Genomic DNA, 20,419 nt, shown 5'->3' with positions numbered 1-20,419 from the left:
TTCGTGCCTTTCACGCCGCTCATCCTGATCGCCCTGGTGGTCTTGGTGAGGGTTCGGTGACCCCTCACTAAGGGGGGGGGTACTGTTGTGAATCTACCTTTTGGCTCCCTCTAGTGGCTACTAGTGATTTGACTCTGGGTATGTCATTCATCCCTTGTATGCTCACCTGGGTCGTTAGGTCAGGGGTGTTGCTATTTAAGCTCCCTGGACCTTCAGTTCAATGCCTGGCAACGTTGATATCAGAGCTAATCTGTAGTGCTCTTGTCTACTGATCCTGGTTTCCTGCGTGATTAAGCTAAGTTTGCTTTTCTTGCTTTTTGCTATTTGTTTTTGTTTGCATTTTTGTCCAGCTTGTATTTAATCTGTATCCTGACCTTGCTGGAAGCTCTAGGGTGGCTGGTGTTCTCCCCCCGGGCCGTTAGACGGTTCGGGGGTTCTTGAATCTCCAGTGTGGATTTTTGATAGGGTTTTTGTTGACCATATAAGTTATCTTACTACATTCTGCTATTAGTAAGTGGGCCTCTCTTTGCTAAACCTAGTTCATCCCTGTGTTTGTCATTTCCTCTTACCTCACCGTTATTATTTGTGGGGGGCTTCTATCCTACTTTTGGGGTCTTTTCTCTGGAGGCAAGAGAGGTCTTTGTTTTCCTCTTCTAGGGGTAGTTAGCTCTCCGGCTGGCGCGAGACATCTAGCGACCAACGTAGGCATGTTCCCCGGCTACTTCTAGTGTTGGCGTTAGGAGTAGATATATGGTCAACCCAGTTACCACTGCCCTATGAGCTGGATTTTTGTACTTCGCAGACTTGCTGATATCTCTGAGACCCTCGCCATTGGGGTCATAACAGCCGTCGTCCTTTCTGTCCACGTTCTCCCTGTTTGTTACCTGCACATGTTCTAAATAAAGGATCGGTGTTTTCAGGACCGGTGAGTGCACTTTCATTTTTTCTTCATTTGGACTATTATACATTACTAGTGCACCCGAGTGTCCGTCTTTTAGGCATATATAGCATAGCAGCGTCACACAGCTGTGGGCATTGATTTTTAAGTAGCAGTGGTGCCGTGTAATCTTTTCTTCATTTTCAGAATGATGGGGACAGATAGGCCTAAAATATAGTATAATTCACGTCCCATATTGTACATATAGCATAATGCATTCCCAATGGTCCTCAGAGTATACTGCAGCCACACACAGTATGTAGCCCCCACACACACACAGTATAATGCAGCCCCCACAGTATAATGCAGCCCCTTCTCACACACAGTATAATGCAGCCCCCCACACACAGTATAATGAGGCCCCTCCCCACACACACAGTATAATGCGGGCCCTCCCCACACACACAGTATAATGCAGCCCCCCCACACAGTATAATGCAGCCCCTCCCCACACACACAGTATAATGCAGCCCCCCACACAGTATAATGCTGCCTCTCCCCACACACACAGTATAATTCAGCCCCCATACACAGTATAATGCATCCCCCCACACAGTATAATGCAGCCCCTCCCCCCACACACAGTATAATGCAGACCCTCACACAATATAATGCAGCCCCTCCCCACACACACAGTATAATGCAGCTCCCCACACAGTATAATGCAGCCCCCCTACACACAGTATAATGCAGCCCCTCCCCACACGCACAGTATAATGCAGCCCCCCAGACACAGTATAATGCAGCCCCCCACACACACAGTATAATGCAGCCCCCACACACAATATAATGCAGCCCCTCCCCACACACACAGTATAATGCAGCCCCCCATACACAGTATAATGCAGCCCCCCACACAGTATAATGCAGCCCCTCCACACACAGTATAACGCAGCCCCTCCACACACACGCAGTATAATGTAGCCCCCCACACACAGTATAATGTAGCCCCCACTCACGGTATAATGCAGCCCCCCACACACAGTATAATTGAGCCCCCCCCACACAGTATAATGCAGCCCTTCTCCATACTGTATAATGCATCTCCTCACACACAGTATAGTGCAGCCCCCCCACACACAGTATAGTGCAGTTTCACACACACAGTATAATGCAGCCCCCCCACACACAGTATAATGCAGCCCCCCACACACAGTATAATGCAGCCCCTCCCCACACACACAGTATAATGCAGCCCCCATACACAGTATAATGCATCCCCCCACACAGTATAATGCAGCCCCCATACACAGTATAATGCATCCCCCCACACAGTATAATGCAGCCCCTCCCCACACACACAGTATAATGCAGCCCCTTACCTGCACATATTCTAAATAAAGGATCGGTGTTTTCAGGACCGGTGAGTGCACTTTCATTTTTTCTTCATTTGGACTATTATACATTACTAGTGCACCCGAGTGTCCGCCTTTTAGGCATATATGGCATAGCAGCGGCACACAGCTGTGGGCATTGATTTTTAAGTAGCAGTGGTGCCGTGTAATCTTTTCTTCATTTTCAGAATGATGGGGACAGATAGGCCTCGATATAGTAAAATTCACGTCCCATATTGTACATATACAATAATGCATTCCCAATGGTCCTCAGAGTATACTGCAGCCACACACAGTATAATGTAGCCCCCCACACACACACAGTATAATGCAGCCCCCACACAGTATAATGCAGCCCCTCCCCACACACACAGTAGAATGCGGGCCCTCCCCACACACACAGTATAATGCAGCCCCCCCACACACAGTATAATGCAGCCCCCCACACACAGTATAATGCAGCCCCTCCCCATACACAGTATAATGCAGCCCCCATACACAGTATAATGCATCCCCACACACAGTATAATGCAGCCCCTCCCCACACACACACAGTATAATGCAGCCCCTCACATTATAATGCAGCCCCTCCCCACACACACAGTATAATGCAGCCCCCCATACACAGTATAATGCAGCCCCCCCACACAGCATAATGCAGCCCCTCCCCACACATACAGTATAATTCAGCCCCCCATACACAGTATAATGCAGCCCCCCACACAGTATAATGCAGCCCCTCCACACACAGTATAATGCAGCCCCTCCACACACACGCAGTATAATGCAGCCCCCCACACACAGTATAATGTAGCCCCCACTCACGGTATAATGCAGCCCCCCACACAGTATAATGCAGCCCCCCCACACAGTATAATGCAGCCCTTCACACTGTATAATGCATCTCCTCACACACAGGATAGTGCAGCCCCCCACACACAGTATAGTGCAGTTTCACACACAGTATAATGCAGCCCCCCCACACACAGTATAATGAAGCCCCCTACACACACAGTATAATGCAGCCCCTCTCCATGCACAGTATAATGCATCTCCCCACACACACGGTATGATGCAGCCCCCTCACACACAGTAAAATGCAGCCCCTTACCTGCACATGTTCTAAATAAAGGATCGGTGTTTTCAGGACTGGTGAGTGCACTTTCATTTTTTCTTCATTTGGACTATTATACATTACTAGTGCACCCGAGAGCCCGTCTTTTAGGCATATATGGCATAGCAGCGGCACACAGCTGTGGGCATTGATTTTTAAGTAGCAGTGGTGCCGTGTAATCTTTTCTTCATTTTCAGAATGATGGGGACAGATAGGCCTCGATATAGTAAAATTCACGTCCCATATTGTACATATACAATAATGCATTCCCAATGGTCCTCAGAGTATACTGCAGCCACACACAGTATAATGTAGCCCCCCCCACACACACAGTATAATGCAGCCCCCCACACAGTATAATGCAGCCCCTCCCCACACACACAGTACAATGCGGGCCCTCCCCACACACACAGTATAATGCAGCCCCCCCACACACAGTATAATGCAGCCCCCCACACACAGTATAATGCAGCCCCTCCCCATACACAGTATAATGCAGCCCCCATACACAGTATAATGCATCCCCACACACAGTATAATGCAGCCCCTCCCCACACACACAGTATAATGCAGCCCCTCACATTATAATGCAGCCCCTCCCCACACACACAGTATAATGCAGCCCCCCATACACAGTATAATGCAGCCCCCACACAGCATAATGCAGCCCCTCCCCACACACACAGTATAATGCAGCCCCCCATACACAGTATAATGCAGCCCCCCACACAGTATAATGCAGCCCCTCCACACACAGTATAATGCAGCCCCTCCACACACACGCAGTATAATGCAGCCCCCCCCACACAGTATAATGTAGCCCCCACTCACGGTATAATGCAGCCCCCCACAGTATAATGCAGCCCCCCACACACAGTATAATGCAGCCCTTCTCCACACTGTATAATGCATCTCCTCACACACAGGATAGTGCAGCCCCCCACACACAGTATAGTGCAGTTTCACACACAGTATAATGCAGCCCCCCCACACACAGTATAATGAAGCCCCCTACACACACAGTATAATGCAGCCCCTCTCCATGCACAGTATAATGCATCTCCCCACACACACGGTATGATGCAGCCCCCTCACACACAGTATAATGCAGCCCCTCTCCACACACAGTACAATGCGTATCCCCACACACAGTATAATGCAGCCCCCCATACAGTATAATGCAGCCCCCCACTCACAGTATAGTGCAGTTTCCCAAACACAGTAAAATGAAGCCCCTCCCCCCACACGCAGTAAAATGCAGCCCCCACACGCAGTATAATGAAGCCCCCCAGCCACAGTGTAATGCAGCCCCTCTCAATATACAGTATAATACATCTCCCCACACACACAGTATAGTGCAGCTCCCCCCACAGACAGTACAGTTCCCCCAACACACAGTATAGTGCAGACACACACACACAGTATAATGCATACATTCATACACACAATGCTGACCCCTTCTCCTTGTCCCCCGAGCTGCTTCAGGCTCTGCTCCGGTCTCATTGGCTCCACTGCTGGCACAGTGTGCTGCACAATGAATTGACGTTACCGAGCGTCCGCTGAGTCACACGTAGAGGGTGAGTGACGGAAGAGGGAGCGTCATCTGACGCTCTCTCCTCCATCACTGCTTTTAACTGTATTGGCATCTATGATGCCGATATGTTGAATGAGCGATGGGGGTGTTGGTGCCAGTCCCCTCTTGCGGGCCCCATAGCAGCCGTGTGGTGTGCCGCTATTAGCGGCACACCACTGGCTGGGGGCCCCTGGAGGAGCGGGGGCACTATTATTATTATTATTATTTATTGTTATAGCGCCATTTATTCCATGGCGCTTTACATGTGAGGAGGGGTATACATAATAAAAACAAGTACAATAATCTTAAACAATACAAGTCATAACTGGTACAGGAGGAGTGAGGACCCTGCCCGCGAAGGCTCACAATCTACAAGGGATGGGTGAGAATACAGTAGGTGAGGATAGAGCTCGTCGTGCAGCGGTTTGGTTGATTGGTGGTTACTGCAGGTTGTAGGCTTGTCGGAAGAGGAGGGTCTTCAGGTTCTTTTTGAAGGTTTCGATGGTAGGCGAGAGTCTGATGTGTTGTGGTAGAGGGTTCCAGAGTAGGGGTGATACGCGAGAGAAATCTTGTATGCGATTGTGGGAAGAGGAGATAAGAGGGGAGTACAGAAGGAGATCTTGTGAGGATCGGAGGTTGCGTGTAGGTAAGTACCGGGAGACGAGGTCACAGATGTATGGAGGAGACAGGTTGTGGATGGCTTTGTATGTCATGGTTAGCGTTTTGTACTGGAGTCTCTGGGCAATGGTGAGCCAGTGGAGGGATTGACAGAGAGGAGAGGCCGGGGAATAGCGGGGGGACAGGTGGATTAGTCGGGCAGCAGAGTTTAGAATAGATTGGAGGGGTGCGAGTGTTAGAGGGGAGGCCACAGAGCAGGAGGTTGCAGTAGTCAAGGCGAGAGATGATGAGGGCATGGACTAGGGTTTTTGCAGATTTTTGGTTGAGGAATGAACGGATTCGTGAAATATTTTTGAGTTGAAGTCGGCAGGAAGTGGAAAGGGCTTGGATATGTGGTTTGAAGGAGAGATCAGAGTCAAGGATTACCCCGAGGCAGCGAGCTTGTGGGACTGGGGAGAGTGGGCAGCCATGCACTGTAATGGATAGGTTCGTTGGGGGGGTCGCGTGAGATGGGGGAAAGATGATGAATTCTGTTTTGTCCATGTTAAGTTTCAGAAATCTAGCGGAGAAGAAGGATGAAATAGTGGACAGACATTGAGGGATTCTGGTTAGTAGGGAGGTGATATCTGGTCCAGAGATGTAGATCTGTGTGTCATCAGCATAGAGGTGATACTGGAAGCCATGAGATTCTATGAGCTGTCCCAGGCCAAAGGTGTAAATGGAGAAGAGCAGGGGCACAAGGACTGAACCTTGTGGGACTCCGACAGATAGGGGGCGAGGTGAGGAGGTGGTGTGTGAGTGGGAGACGCTGAATGTCCGGTCTGTTAGATATGATGAGATCCAGGATAGGGCCAAGTCTGTGATGCCAAGGGATGAGAGGGTCTGTAATAATAGGGAATGGTCCACTGTGTCACGACAGAGTAGTGTCGCTTGCTCTTGGCGGTTAAGAGGTCGTTGGTGACCTTAGTTAGGGCAGTTTCAGTGGAGTAGTGTGACCGGAAGCCAGATTGTAAGCGGTCAAAGAGGGAGCAGGAAGATACATGGGAGGACAGTTCAAGGTAGACGTGTTGTTCCAGTAGTTTGGAGGCATAAGGGAGAAGTGATATAGGGCGATAGCTAGATACAGAGGATGGGTCAAGAGAGGGCTTTTTGAGGATAGGTGTGATGGAGGCATGTTTAAAGCTTGAGGGGAAAACACCAGTTGTTAGTGATAGGTTGAAGAGATGGGTTAGGGTTGGGATGAAGACTGTGGTGAGGTTTGGGATGAGGTGGGATGGGAGTGGGTCAAGTGCACAGGCGGTGAGATGCGATCTTGAGAGTAGAGTGGAGAGTTGATCTTCTGTAATGGTGAAGTTGGTTTTGGAGGTGGAGGGCTGGGAAGTCGGGAGGAAGGGCTCTGGGGCTTGTTGACCAAAACTGTCTCTGATGCTATCAATCTTCTGCTTGAAAAATGAGGCAAAGTCTTCAGCTGAGATAAGTGAGGAGGGAGGAGGTGCTGGGGGACGGAGGAGAGAATTGAAGGTGTTGAATAACTGTTTAGGCTTGTGAGACAGGGAGGATATGAGAGATGAGAAGTAGGTTTGCTTAGTTGTGGCGAGTGTGGTCTTGAAAGTAGTGAGGGACAGTTTGAATGCGATGAAGTGCTCGTTGGAGTGGGATCTTTTCCATCTGCGCTCAGCAGCCCTGGAAGCTCGCCTCAGTTCTTTGGTCAGGCTGGTGTGCCAGGGCTGTCTGTTGATTTTGCGAGCTTTGGTATGTGTGAGAGGGGCAGCAGATTCCAAAGCCACAGCTATTGTGGTGTTATATAGAGCGGCAGCATCATCCGCATTGTGTATGGAACTTATGTCTGTGTGAGGGAGGAGGGATTCAGAGAGTGAGTGTAGGTCAAGATGTTTAAGATTTCTGCGAGGGTGTGCAAGTTTGTGGGGTGGGGATTGTAGACATGGAGTGGAGAGAGATGAGAATGTGAGAAGGTTGTGGTCAGAGAGTGGAAGAGGTGAGTTAGAGAGGTTAGATAGGGAGCAGAGGCGGGTGAAGATGAGGTCCAGTGTGTGACCATCTTTGTGAGTGGCTGCAGAAGACCATTGAGTGAGGCCGAAGGAGGAAGTGAGAGATAGAAGTTTAGTGGCAGCTGAGAGGGAAGTGTCAATGGGGATGTCCGCAGAAAGGAAATGAAGTAGCCAGGTGGTGAAGTGGTCAAAGAAGGTGGTGGCTGGCCCTGGGGGGTGGTAAATGGCAGCCAGTTGGAGGTTGGGTAGATGCGCACTGGTCTGCCTGCCCCTAACACCTGCCCTGCATACAATTGACAAGCCTACAACTGTCAGTAACCACCAAACCGCTGCACGACCAGCTCTATCCTCACCCATCCCTTGTAGATTGTGAGCCCTCGTGGGCAGGGTCCTCGCTCCTCCTGTACCAGTCGTGACTTCTATTGTTCAAATTATTGTACCTGTTGTTATTATGTACACCCCTCCTCACATGTAAAGCGCCATGGAATAAATGGCGCTATAATAATAATAATCCTTCTACGTGGCTCAGGTGCCATGGATTTTACGCAAATGCCTTTATTTTTGCGTCCATTTTATCACACAAAAAAAATAAGTGTTGCAAAATGTGGCAAAAAAATTTATATAACTAAAATCCCTGTGGGGGACGACTGGAGTAAATCGGAGTAAATTATTTTGCAACTTTTTAAGTTGCATATGATAAATCAGAAAAAAACATGAGAAAAGCCTAAAAACTCACAAAATTAGAAGAAAAAGGAGCAAAAGCAAAGATGAGTCTGGGAGGCTCAAAATTATGGGCACTTGGTGCAGGGACATTACACTGGTCCGCCACATAGTCTATTACAAGGGGCCACACATGGGAACAGGAGCTACGTGACCACCACACACTCTCTGCAGTGAGTGACTACTTTATAAATATCACATGACTGGAGGGGCGTGGACTGCTGACGTCACTCGGCGCTGCAACTCTCGATGGACAGAGTGATTGGCCAATCAGCGGCAGGAGGCGTGGTTACATACGGTTTTCCTTCCGCAGCTGTGACGTCATTACAGCGCTCCACTGAAGGATGGGCGTGGCTTCGAAGTCCCGGTGCATCTTGGGAAGGTAAGATGGCGACTTCCATGAGAAACGAGTGACAGGCAGAGGTAGCGGCGTGTTGCGGGGACATTTCTGGGACTGGGGATGGAGGTTGTAGCCTCCGCTCTTATAGGATATTATGTTCTTTTATTGTTATTATTACACAGTTGACCGGTTCTACTGTAATTGTGGGACTACAACTCCCAGCATGCACTAACAGCCTGCTGGCAGCTGTAGCTCCACAGTTTGCAGCCCATTGTGTAATATTAATAATACAATAAGAAGTGAAGCGATTTACAATTCTGCTGCCGTTTTGTGCGCGCAGCTCCTCCGCAGACCTATGTGTCTCCATGGTTACAGACAGGCCCCGGTGTCCTCTGACCCCGCAGTCTTGTCAAGCGATGTTCTTGCGGAGTTTTTGCAGCAAGTCCACCCCGAAAAATTTTTAAAAAAACAACACAGTTTTGAAGACTCTTCCTGTTGATTTCTAATATAAAGTGCGTCGCCCATGTGCAGGATTAGGGTCAGTTCTCAGGGGGCGGATTTTCAAATTCACCAGTAAATTCACCCCGGACTGGGTGCGGATGTATTTTTGTTTCTATGTTTTTCCACAACAGTTTTATGTGGAAAGGAAATAAAAGCAAATCAAATCCCCCAAATATCGGCGTCGCTGCTCCTCGGCTGGACCCAATACTGCTGGCTCCTGTCACGGCACACGGGACCTCTGTAGTGAAGCCTGTGATTGGCTGATGGAACAGAGACTGGCGGGGGGCTGGGAAAATCCCTGCACATAAGTGTCAGAAGGTGACATCTTGTGATATATGTGCACACTACACAAGGTTTGTGGTGTGCCATCATGAAAACACATTTGTTTTCCTTTTTAGTTGTTTGCAGGGGTGCTTTAAAAAAAAAAAAAAAATATATATATATATATATATATATATATATATATATATATATATATATAGCCATTAGCATAATTGTAAACTGGATGCTAAAATCTACTTACCCAAGAAGTCGTCAAGAATGTGACTCTAAATAATAATGAAAATATATTTGGCATCTCTGTATCCATGAAAATGCATGCTAATAAATTATCATGCTTCGTGGAAGAAAAATGAACGAACGGCACCAGGGAAACTTGTACCCTCAAAAACCCAGATCCACATAAAAACCAGTAAACAGCGTTGCAAAAAAACCAAAGGGCACTGGTGCTCAGCATTTATCAGTCCAAAGAATCTTGCATAGATACAAAAACATGCGGCACTCACCCTTTTTTGCAGTGAAAACGTCTTTATTAAACCATTACAGCTCCTGGACTCGTTGAAGCGCACACCGCGCGAAACGGCCGTCGTCCACCTTGTTTTCCCCGCATCCCTCTGCACGCCTGCCGCTCCCATGGACTGTTTATGTTAAAACTTGTAATGGTTTAATAAAGACATCTTCACTGCAAAAACGGTTGAGTGCCGCATCTTTTTTGTATCTAATAAATTATCATGCTACTTGTCCTGCATTCTGAAAAAAAAAGAAATAACACCAGAATTGCCATTTTTTATTCATCTTGCCTCCTCCTTACCCCAAAAAAGACGTAGGCTATGTGCACACGTCGGGATTTCTTGCAGAAATTTCCTGAACAAAACCAGACATTTTCTGCAAGAAATCCGCATGCGTGGTTTTTTTTGCTTTTTTTGCACTTTTTGTTTTTGCAGATTTTTTGCGTTTTTTTTTCCAGAGGTTCCCAATGCAATAATATAGTGGGAAATCCACAAAAAATCTGCAAAATTAATGAACATGCTGCGTTTTTTACCGCGATGACGCAACATATGCACAAAAATTGCGGAATGCATTATAAATGATGGGATGCATATGTATGCGTTTTTAAAGCGTGTTTATCTAGTTTTTATAGCGAAAAAAACACAAAAAATCCTGAACATGTGCACACAGCCTAAAAGTACTCAAAAAGAATATATATATATATATCCCTAAATGGTTCCGAATTAAAATGACAACTGTTCCTGTAAAAGAACTAGCTCACACACAGCTACTTCAATGGACAAAAATAAGTGTTATGAGTCTGTCTTAAAAAAACCAAAATAAAGATCTGTAAATTTGGTATAACCATAATCGAACTGATCTGCAAAATAAAAACTTGATTAGATTATTTGTACCTCGCAGTGAACGATATAAAAACAAAACCTAAGATCAATAGTGGAGTTGCTGCCCTGCAAAGAATGTTTTGGTTTAGGTGCTACTATTTATGGTAAGTTGGTGACATTACAAAGTCGTCACATGAAACACAAGCCCTCGTACGGTTATGTTGGTGGACAAACAAACTATGTTATGTCTCTTGGAAGGCGAGGAGAAAAGCAAAAAAATTAAGGAAGTTGTTAGAGGCCTTTTTCCCCCATGTCCGTAAAAATGAATTTTAATCATCATCATAATGAAAATTGTACAGCTTTGCCGACACTACACTTACTGCTGTTGGATTTTTTTACTTTTTTATGTTTTTTACTTGCTTGATTTTCAAGTTGTGTGACCGATCTTCGAGGTCTCATTTGGTCACAGAGGAGGGAGGTAAATCTTTCTTCTCTTGCATTCTGCTGCCTCGTCAGGTCTCACGATCCCGTAACCATTAGTCATTTGTCGTTACAGATGTGGGCTGTGACGCGGCTGCTCTGGGGGAGCGGATCCCTGGTGTCGCAATCGTCCCGCTCATTTTCTTTAGGTAAGTTTTTCAGGAAGCAATATGGCGGAATAAGGTCAATGGTTTGTATAGAGATATTATCACTTCATCAGTGGGACCACAGGGCGAGTGAGTGCTGCTGTGAATGACAATGCTGCTGAGATCTCACTCCCTTCATTTTCAGGATCTGCAGGGGTCCGAAAAGTCAGACCCTCCTCTACTAATCATAATATTATGGCATATTGACATGGTATTTCATAGCGTTATCAGAATAGAACACCCCTTTAAACAACAGCATAACGTGTGCAGCCACATCTCCTTTTAGTCACGTTGTATACACACCTGCCAGTCGGGATTAATCCCTTCCCAGCATGTAACATATAGGTACATACAGTCAGGTGCCAATGTATAGAGGGGACCCAGAAACTGAGTCAGCTCTGTATATGGCAGGGCCCGGCTGTATCTGCAGTGATCGGAGTGACCTCACATCGCTGCTGTTTGCCCTCTTGGATGCTGTGATCAATAGTGATGTGGCACCCAAGTGGTTTTTACTGCACCCCCCCCCCCCCCCCCAAAAAAAAAAAAAAACAATTGAGAAAAAATATCAACCAAAAAGTTATATGTGCCGCAAAATGGTACTGATAAAAACTAAGGCTCTGTCCACAAAACAAGTCTTAATTATCGAAAAAATTCTGGGTCTCAGATTATTGCGACATAAACTAACTTTAAAATTTTTTTTTTATTTTTTTTGTTTTTTTTTTTTTAGAGGAGCAAAATTTAAAAAACATTTTTATACATCTAGGATCGCAGAAATCATACTGACCCCCAGGATAACACTAAGGCTACGTTCACATTTGCGTTGTGCGCCGCAGCGTCGGCGCCGCAACGCACAACGCAAACTAAAACGCAGTAAAACGCATGCACAACGCTGCGTTTTGCGCCGCATGCGTCCTTTATTTGATTGATTTTGGACGCAGCAAAAATGCAACTTGTTGCGTCCTCTGCGCCCGGACGCGTGCGCCGCAGTGACGCATGTGGCGCAAAACGCAAGTGCGACGCATGTCCATGCACCCCCATGTTAAATATAGGGGCGCATGACGCATGCGGCGACGCTGCGGCGCCCGACGCTGTGGCGCAGACCGCAAATGTGAACGTAGACTAAGCTGCTCCATCAATGTTGGCACCAGGTCTCCAAGCACTCTGATGACATGTTACGTGAGCGCTGCAGCCAGTCGGTAGACGCTGATTGTCTGCAGTTCTCTAAGGGTATGTGCACACGCTGCGGATCCGACGCTGCGGATCCGCAGCAGTTTTCCATGCGGTGTACAGTACCATGTTACCGTATGGAAAACCAAAACCGCAGTGCCCACGATGCAGAAAAAGCCGCACGGAATTGCTGCGGAAAAAAAGAAGGACCATGTCACTTCTTTCTGCGGATTCCGCAGCGGTTTTCAACATGCACCAATAGGAAAGTGCTGTTGAAAACCCGCAGAGGAATCCGCAGAAGAAACTGCAGGGAAAACCGCAGTGGTTTTGCACTGCGGATTTTCCAATTCCGCAGCGAAAAAAAACGCAGCAGATTCCGCAGCGTGTGCACGGGGCCTAAGTGTTTACCAAGGGAAGTATGAACTAAGCAGCCCACTAGCACCTGCTGATTGGCTGCAGCAGTCATGTGACTTAACACTGTCACAAGCCCCACAAGTCCTGGCACTGACATTGCTGGAGCTGCACCATTGTGGGAGTTGGAGTATAAGGTTTTTTGTTCTTTTTTTCTTTAACTTGGGGGATCGCAGCATTTAAGGGGCCGTCCAAGCATGACCAGGAGAATGGGGTCCGCTGATCCCGTTTGCAGGTTGTGGTGGTCTGTGTCGGCTGCATACAAGAGTAGACCAAATAGAGCTGCAGCAATCAGATATTTATGGATTTTATTATGTGGCCGTGTGACCTTTCTTTCTCCGCTGTGTCTTGTAGGGAGCCGCAGTCTCGCCCTGAATCGGAGCGGTTTGCCGCAGCCAAAGAATGTAGACCGCTGGAACCAAAAGAGAGCGCAGTTTGGGGTGTATGATAATATCGGGATTCTGGGTAAGTCAAGGATACGTGGTGAAAGAAATGGGTGGTCTCCAAAATGTAGATCATCAGCAGAGATGTGCAGACCCGAACTATAAAGTTTAGAGTTCGTAATGGACACCAAGTGCCACTGCTGATCTCTGAACTAAAGTTCAGGTTCCATTGAGTTCTGTGGGGTTCGGGTAGAGTTCTGGTCCCCGACCTGAAGTTTGGACAAAAGTTCACTTGAATCTGATGAACCCGAACATCCACGGGACCGCTCACCCCTAATCTTGATCCTTAGGAAAACTGAGGGTACTGACTTGGGAACCGCTGCTTCTCTCCTGGAATGCGCTCCTAGGAATAGAGAGACATTCCTGCAGCTTTCTCAGTTCTCTTCTATGGGAATTCTGACATTTGGCAGAAAAGAAGCGTACTCGCCAATTATTAGAATTCCTATAGAAATGGGTAGAAACAGTTGTGCATGTCCTCGTTCTCAAAACAGCTGCTCTGAGCCTCGCACCTCTCGCGTGGGGGGCCCTGTGAACTGTGACCTTGTAGCTCTCTCCATTCACTTTAATGGGAGCTCTAAAAAAATGCCATGAAAGGATTTAGATATTTTTTTTTTTATTAAAAACTCCCATAGAAGTGAATGGAGAGAGCAGCGAATCTGCCGCCAGGGCTACGTTCCTGGTGATGTAAAATAGCACCCTGTTCTTCAGAAATGTGGACTCGCACCCGGCAGATATGTATGGAATATCCTTGGGATTTGCTATACTTGTCTGAGATGGAAATACCCCTTTAAGTAATTGCTTTGCAATACTAGCTTTGACCACTGGGTAAAAGTGGCGCCTATCAGCGCGCCTGTCAAATGAACGTGGGCCTGTGGCTGGCGTTCATAGCACATGAGCAATTCTGCTACACAGAGCAGGGCTGAAGCCCTGCTATGTGTAGCACAAGCGATCGGATGATCGCAGCTTCAAGTCTCCTAAGGAGTAGACTATTGAAGCAAGTAAAAAGAAAAATGTTTTTAAGAACATATAAAACTTCAAATCACCTGATTTTTGCCCCATTAAAAATTAAAAATACACATTGTTTTGCTGTGTTCAGAAATGTCCGATCTATCAAAATATAAAACCAATTAATCCAATCAATAAAAGGCATAACAAGAAAAAAAATAAAAACGCCAAAATTATGTGTTTTGGTTGCTGCAACCTTGCAATAACAGGCGATCAAAACAGTGTATCTACACCCAAATAGTATCAATAAAAATATCAACTCGGTGTGCAAAAAAATAGGCCCTCACCCAGCCCCAGATCCTGAAAAATGAAGACGCTACTGGTCTCAGAAAATCCTGTTATTATTTTTTTAAAAAGCAAAACTATTGTGGAATTGCAGGTTTTTTGTAATTTTACCTCACTTAGATTTTTGTTTTCCAGTTTACCAGTACATGATATGGTAAAACTAATGGTGTCGTTCAAAAGTAAAACGTGTCCCGCAAAAAACAAGCCCTCACATGGCCATATTGATGGAAAAATAAAAATGTTATGGCTCTGGGAAGAAGGGGAGTGAAAAACGGAAACTCAAAATTGGAAACACCAAAGTTGGTGAAAAATGACTATATATACTGTACTTTATTTTTTAATTTTTGCCTAAAACACAAAGGAAGTGTGTCATCTTTTACCTTTTAGACCTTCAGAGATCATTTCATCTTCCACTCACTTAGCTGTTCACAATAACAGTAGTTTTGCCCAGAGGTGCACAGACTTTTACATGCCACTGTATTTACTATTACAAAATTACTATATCGCTCAGTAACACATCTCCGAGGACGAGAAGAAATGAGTAAGGTAGAAAAGAAAAAAAAAAAAGGTGATGTGGAGGGAACCAGGAATTAGAACGAAGTGTCTCAAAGATTCGATCTGATGTTTTATCATATAAATTCCAGGTGATTTTAAAGCGCACCCCAAACATCTGATCGTCGGCCCCCCCTGGCTCCGGGGCTGGCGGGGGAACGAGCTGCAGAGGTGCATCAGGAAGAAGATGATGATCGGAAGTCGCATGTTCTTTGATGAGAGACACAAACTGAACAAAAGGATCAGCTACTTGTACAAAAGGTTCAACCGCTACGGGAAACACCGCTGACCCCATCGTCTGCTGCCCCCACAATAAATTCTATTTCTTCTGTAGTTATTGATTTGTTGCCTTGTTTTCTGTTCTTTCTCCTGGTGCAATGTACCACCTCCTCCTGTAAATATCACCTTTACTGTGCCTGCAGACAGGATCTTATCATGTATCTCTGTATACAGGGAGCTCCCCCTAGTGGTGGCTGCAGACAGGATCTTATCATGTATCTCTGTATACAGGGAGCTCCCCCTAGTGGTGGCTGCAGACAGGATCGTATCATGTATCTCTGTATACAGGGAGCTCCCCCTAGTGGTGGCTGCAGACAGAATCCTATCATGTATCTCTGTATACAGGGAGCTCCCCCTAGTGGTGGCTGCAGACAGGATCTTATCATGTATCTCTGTATACAGGGAGCTCCCCCTAGTGGTGGCTGCAGACAGGATCTTATCATGTATCTCTGTATATAGGGAGCTCCCCCTAGTGGTGACTGCAGACAGAATCTTATCATGTATCTCTGTATACAGGGAGCTCCCCTTAGTGGTGACTGCAGACAGAATCTTATCATGTATCTCTGTATACAGGGAGCTCCCCCTAGTGGTGACTGCAGACAGGATCTTATCATGTAGCTCTGTATACAGGGAGCTCCCCCTAGTGGTGACTGCAGACAGGATCTTATCATGTAGCTCTGTATACAGGGAGCTCCCCCTAGTGGTGACTGCAGACAGGATCTTATCATGTATCTCTGTATACAGGGAGCTCCCCCTAGTGGTGCCTGCAGACAGGATCTTATCATGTATCTCTGTATACAGGGAGCTCCCCCTAGTGGTGCCTGCAGACAGGATCTTATCATGTATCTCTGTATACAGGGAGCTCCCCCTAGTGGTGGCTGCAGACAGGATCTTATCATGTATCTCTGTATACAGGGAGCTCCCCCTAGTGGTGGATGCAGGCTGAAATCATTTTATCATGTAACTATACTGCTATATCAGATAGTACAGGAGACTTGAGGCCCCCTGAATCCCATAACAATATACCATATTTCTCACATTATAAAATACATTTTTTCCCAAAAAATTTTAGGGGAAATTTGCGGTGGGGTGCTGTCATGATTCTCAATGGCGAGAGAACATAGCCCAGCATATATAAGAACTAGCTCTTGGAAGATGGAATCTAAACTGACCATGAACTAAACCTGCCGCACAATTAACAGTGGCCGGGTAGCGTGCCTACGTTTTATCCCTAGACGCCCAGCGCCAGCCGGAGGACTAACTAATCCTAGCAGAGGAAAATACAGTCCTGGCTCACCTCTAGAGAAATTTCCCCAAAAGGCAGACAGAGGCCCCCACATATATTGGCGGTGATTTTAGATGAAATGACAAACGAAGTATGAAAATAGGTTTAGCAAAATCGAGGTCCGCTTACTAGATAGCAGGAAGACAGAAAGGGCACTTTCATGGTCAGCTGAAAACCCTATCAAAACACCATCCAGAAATTACTTTAAGACTCTAGTATTAACTCATAACACCAGAGTGGCAATTTCAGATCACAAGAGCTTTCCAGACACAGTAACGAAACAGCAGCTGTGAACTGGAACAAAATGCAAAAACAAACAAGGACGAAAGTCCAACTTAGCTGGGAGTTGTCTAGTAGCAGGAACATGCAAAGAAAGGCTTCTGATTACATTGTTGACCGGCATGAAACTGACAGAGGAGCAAGGTTATATAGAGACTCCCACATCCTGATGGGAACAGGTGAACAGAGAGGATGATGCACACAAGTTCAATTCCACCAGTGGCCACCGGGGGAGCCCAGAATCCAATTTCACAACAGTACCCCCCCCTCAAGGAGGGGGCACCGAACCCTCACCAGAACCACCAGGGCGATCAGGATGAGCCCTATGAAAGGCACGGACAAGATCGGAGGCATGAACATCAGAGGCAGTCACCCAAGAATTATCCTCCTGACCGTATCCCTTCCATTTGACCAGATACTGGAGTTTCCGTCTGGAAACACGGGAGTCTAAGATCTTTTCCACAACGTACTCCAACTCACCCTCAACCAACACCGGAGCAGGAGGCTCAACGGAAGGCACAACCGGTACCTCATACCTGCGCAATAATGACCGATGAAAAACATTATGAATAGAAAAAGATGCAGGGAGGTCCAAACGGAAGGACACAGGGTTAAGAATCTCCAATATCTTGTACGGGCCGATGAACCGAGGCTTAAACTTAGGAGAAGAAACCCTCATAGGGACAAAACGAGAAGACAACCACACCAAGTCCCCAACACAAAGCCGAGGACCAACACGACGACGGCGGTTGGCAAAAAGCTGAGTCTTCTCCTGGGACAACTTCAAATTATCCACTACCTGCCCCCAAATCTGATGCAACCTCTCCACCACAGCATCCACTCCAGGACAATCCGAAGATTCCACCTGACCGGAGGAAAATCGAGGATGAAACCCCGAATTACAGGAAAACGGGGACACCAAGGTGGCAGAGCTGGCCCGATTATTGAGGGCGAACTCCGCCAATGGCAAAAAAGCAACCCAATCATCCTGATCCGCAGACACAAAACACCTCAAATATGTCTCCAAGGTCTGATTCGTCCGCTCGGTCTGGCCATTAGTCTGAGGATGGAAAGCAGACGAAAAAGACAAATCTATGCCCATCCTAGCACAGAATGCCCGCCAAATTCTAGACACGAATTGGGTCCCTCTGTCAGAAACGATATTCTCCGGAATACCATGCAAACGAACAACATTTTGAAAAAACAGAGGAACCAACTCGGAAGAAGAAGGCAACTTAGGCAAGGGAACCAAATGGACCATCTTAGAGAAACGGTCACACACCACCCAGATGACAGACATCTTCTGAGAAACAGGCAGATCCGAAATAAAATCCATCGAGATGTGCGTCCAAGGCCTCTTCGGAATAGGCAAGGGCAACAACAATCCACTAGCCCGAGAACAACAAGGCTTGGCCCGAGCACAAACGTCACAAGACTGCACAAAGCCTCGCACATCTCGTGACAGGGAAGGCCACCAGAAGGACCTTGCCACCAAATCCCTGGTACCAAAGATTCCAGGATGACCTGCCAACGCAGAAGAATGAACCTCAGAGATGACTCTACTGGTCCAATCATCAGGAACAAACAGTCTACCAGGTGGGCAACGATCAGGTCTATCCGCCTGAAACTCCTGCAAGGCCCGCCGCAGGTCTGGAGAAACGGCAGACAATATCACTCCATCTTTAAGGATACCTGTGGGGGAGTCAGGCTCAAAACTCCTAGAAAGGGCATCCGCCTTAACATTCTTAGAACCCGGTAGGTAAGACACCACAAAATTAAACCGAGAGAAAAACAACGACCAGCGCGCCTGTCTAGGATTCAGGCGCCTGGCAGACTCAAGGTAAATTAAATTTTTGTGGTCAGTCAATACCACCACCTGATGTCTGGCCCCCTCAAGCCAGTGACGCCACTCCTCAAAAGCCCACTTCATGGCCAAAAGCTCCCGATTCCCAATATCATAATTCCGCTCGGCGGGCGAAAATTTACGGGAAAAAAAAGCACAAGGTCTCATCACGGGGCAGTCGGAACTTCTCTGCGACAACACCGCCCCAGCTCCGATTTCAGAAGCGTCGACCTCAACCTGAAAAGGAAGAGCAACATCAGGCTGACGCAACACAGGGGCGGAAGAAAAGCGGCGCTTAAGCTCCCGAAAGGCCTCCACAGCATCAGGGGACCAATCAGCAACATCAGCACCCTTCTTAGTCAAATCACTCAATGGTTTAACAACATCAGAAAAACCAGCAATAAATCGACGATAAAAGTTAGCAAAGCCCAAAAATTTCTGAAGACTCTTAAGAGAAGAGGGTTGCGTCCAATCACAAATAGCCTGAACCTTGACAGGATCCATCTCGATGGAAGAGGGGAAAAAAACGCATCCACATTGAGCAACGCAGGATCCCCTGGTGTCAATGCAAAAGCCCAATCTTGAGGGTCGCCCCGGAGCAAGGAAATTACAATCCTGACCTGCTGTGCAGGATCTCCGGCAGAGCGAGACTTCAGGGACAAAAACAATTTGCAATTATTTTTAAAATTTTGAAAGCAAGATCTATTCCCTGAAAAAAATTCAGGCAAAGGAATTCTAGGTTCAGACATAGGTGCATGAACAACAAAATCTTGCAAATTTTGTACCTTCGTGGCGAGATTATTCAAACCTGTAGCTACACTCTGAAGATCCATTTCAAACAGGTGAACACAGAGCCATTCAAGGATTAGAAGGAGAGAAAGAGAGGAAGGCTGCAGTATAGGCAGACTAGCAAGTGATTCAATTATGAGCACACTCAGAACTAGAGAAAAAAAAAAAAAAAATTTTCAGCAGACTTCTTTTTTCTCTCCTTTCTCAGCCAATAATTTAACCCTTTAAGTCCGGTCAAACTGTCATGATTCTCAATGGCGAGAGAACATAGCCCAGCATATATAAGAACTAGCTCTTGGAAGATGGAATCTAAACTGACCATGAACTAAACCTGCCGCACAATTAACAGTGGCCGGGTAGCGTGCCTACGTTTTATCCCTAGACGCCCAGCGCCAGCCGGAGGACTAACTAATCCTAGCAGAGGAAAATACAGTCCTGGCTCACCTCTAGAGAAATTTCCCCAAAAGGCAGACAGAGGCCCCCACATATATTGGCGGTGATTTTAGATGAAATGACAAACGAAGTATGAAAATAGGTTTAGCAAAATCGAGGTCCGCTTACTAGATAGCAGGAAGACAGAAAGGGCACTTTCATGGTCAGCTGAAAACCCTATCAAAACACCATCCAGAAATTACTTTAAGACTCTAGTATTAACTCATAACACCAGAGTGGCAATTTCAGATCACAAGAGCTTTCCAG

General features: G+C 46.7%; 1 protein-coding gene across 2 annotated transcripts; it reads left to right on the top strand.

The window, feature by feature from the left end:
* The first annotated feature begins 8,614 nt into the window (after nucleotides 1-8,614).
* Nucleotides 8,615-15,578, top strand: MRPL51 (mitochondrial ribosomal protein L51). 2 transcript variants are annotated; one of them, XM_077258238.1, is made up of 4 exons: nucleotides 8,615-8,687; nucleotides 11,313-11,385; nucleotides 13,315-13,425; nucleotides 15,338-15,578. In XM_077258238.1, exons 2-4 carry the CDS (start codon nucleotides 11,313-11,315, stop codon nucleotides 15,532-15,534), a joined length of 381 nt encoding a protein of 126 aa, XP_077114353.1. In that variant the 5' UTR covers nucleotides 8,615-8,687; the 3' UTR covers nucleotides 15,535-15,578. The 2 variants fall into 2 exon arrangements, with proteins under 2 accessions (XP_077114353.1, XP_077114354.1); XM_077258239.1 differs by lacking the exon at nucleotides 8,615-8,687 and adding an exon at nucleotides 8,691-8,728.
* The last annotated feature ends 4,841 nt before the right edge of the window (nucleotides 15,579-20,419 follow it).

This window comes from Ranitomeya variabilis, chromosome 4, assembly GCF_051348905.1.
Source record: "Ranitomeya variabilis isolate aRanVar5 chromosome 4, aRanVar5.hap1, whole genome shotgun sequence".
NCBI lineage: Eukaryota > Metazoa > Chordata > Amphibia > Anura > Dendrobatidae > Ranitomeya > Ranitomeya variabilis.
This window is presented reverse-complemented; position numbering and strand designations above follow the sequence as displayed.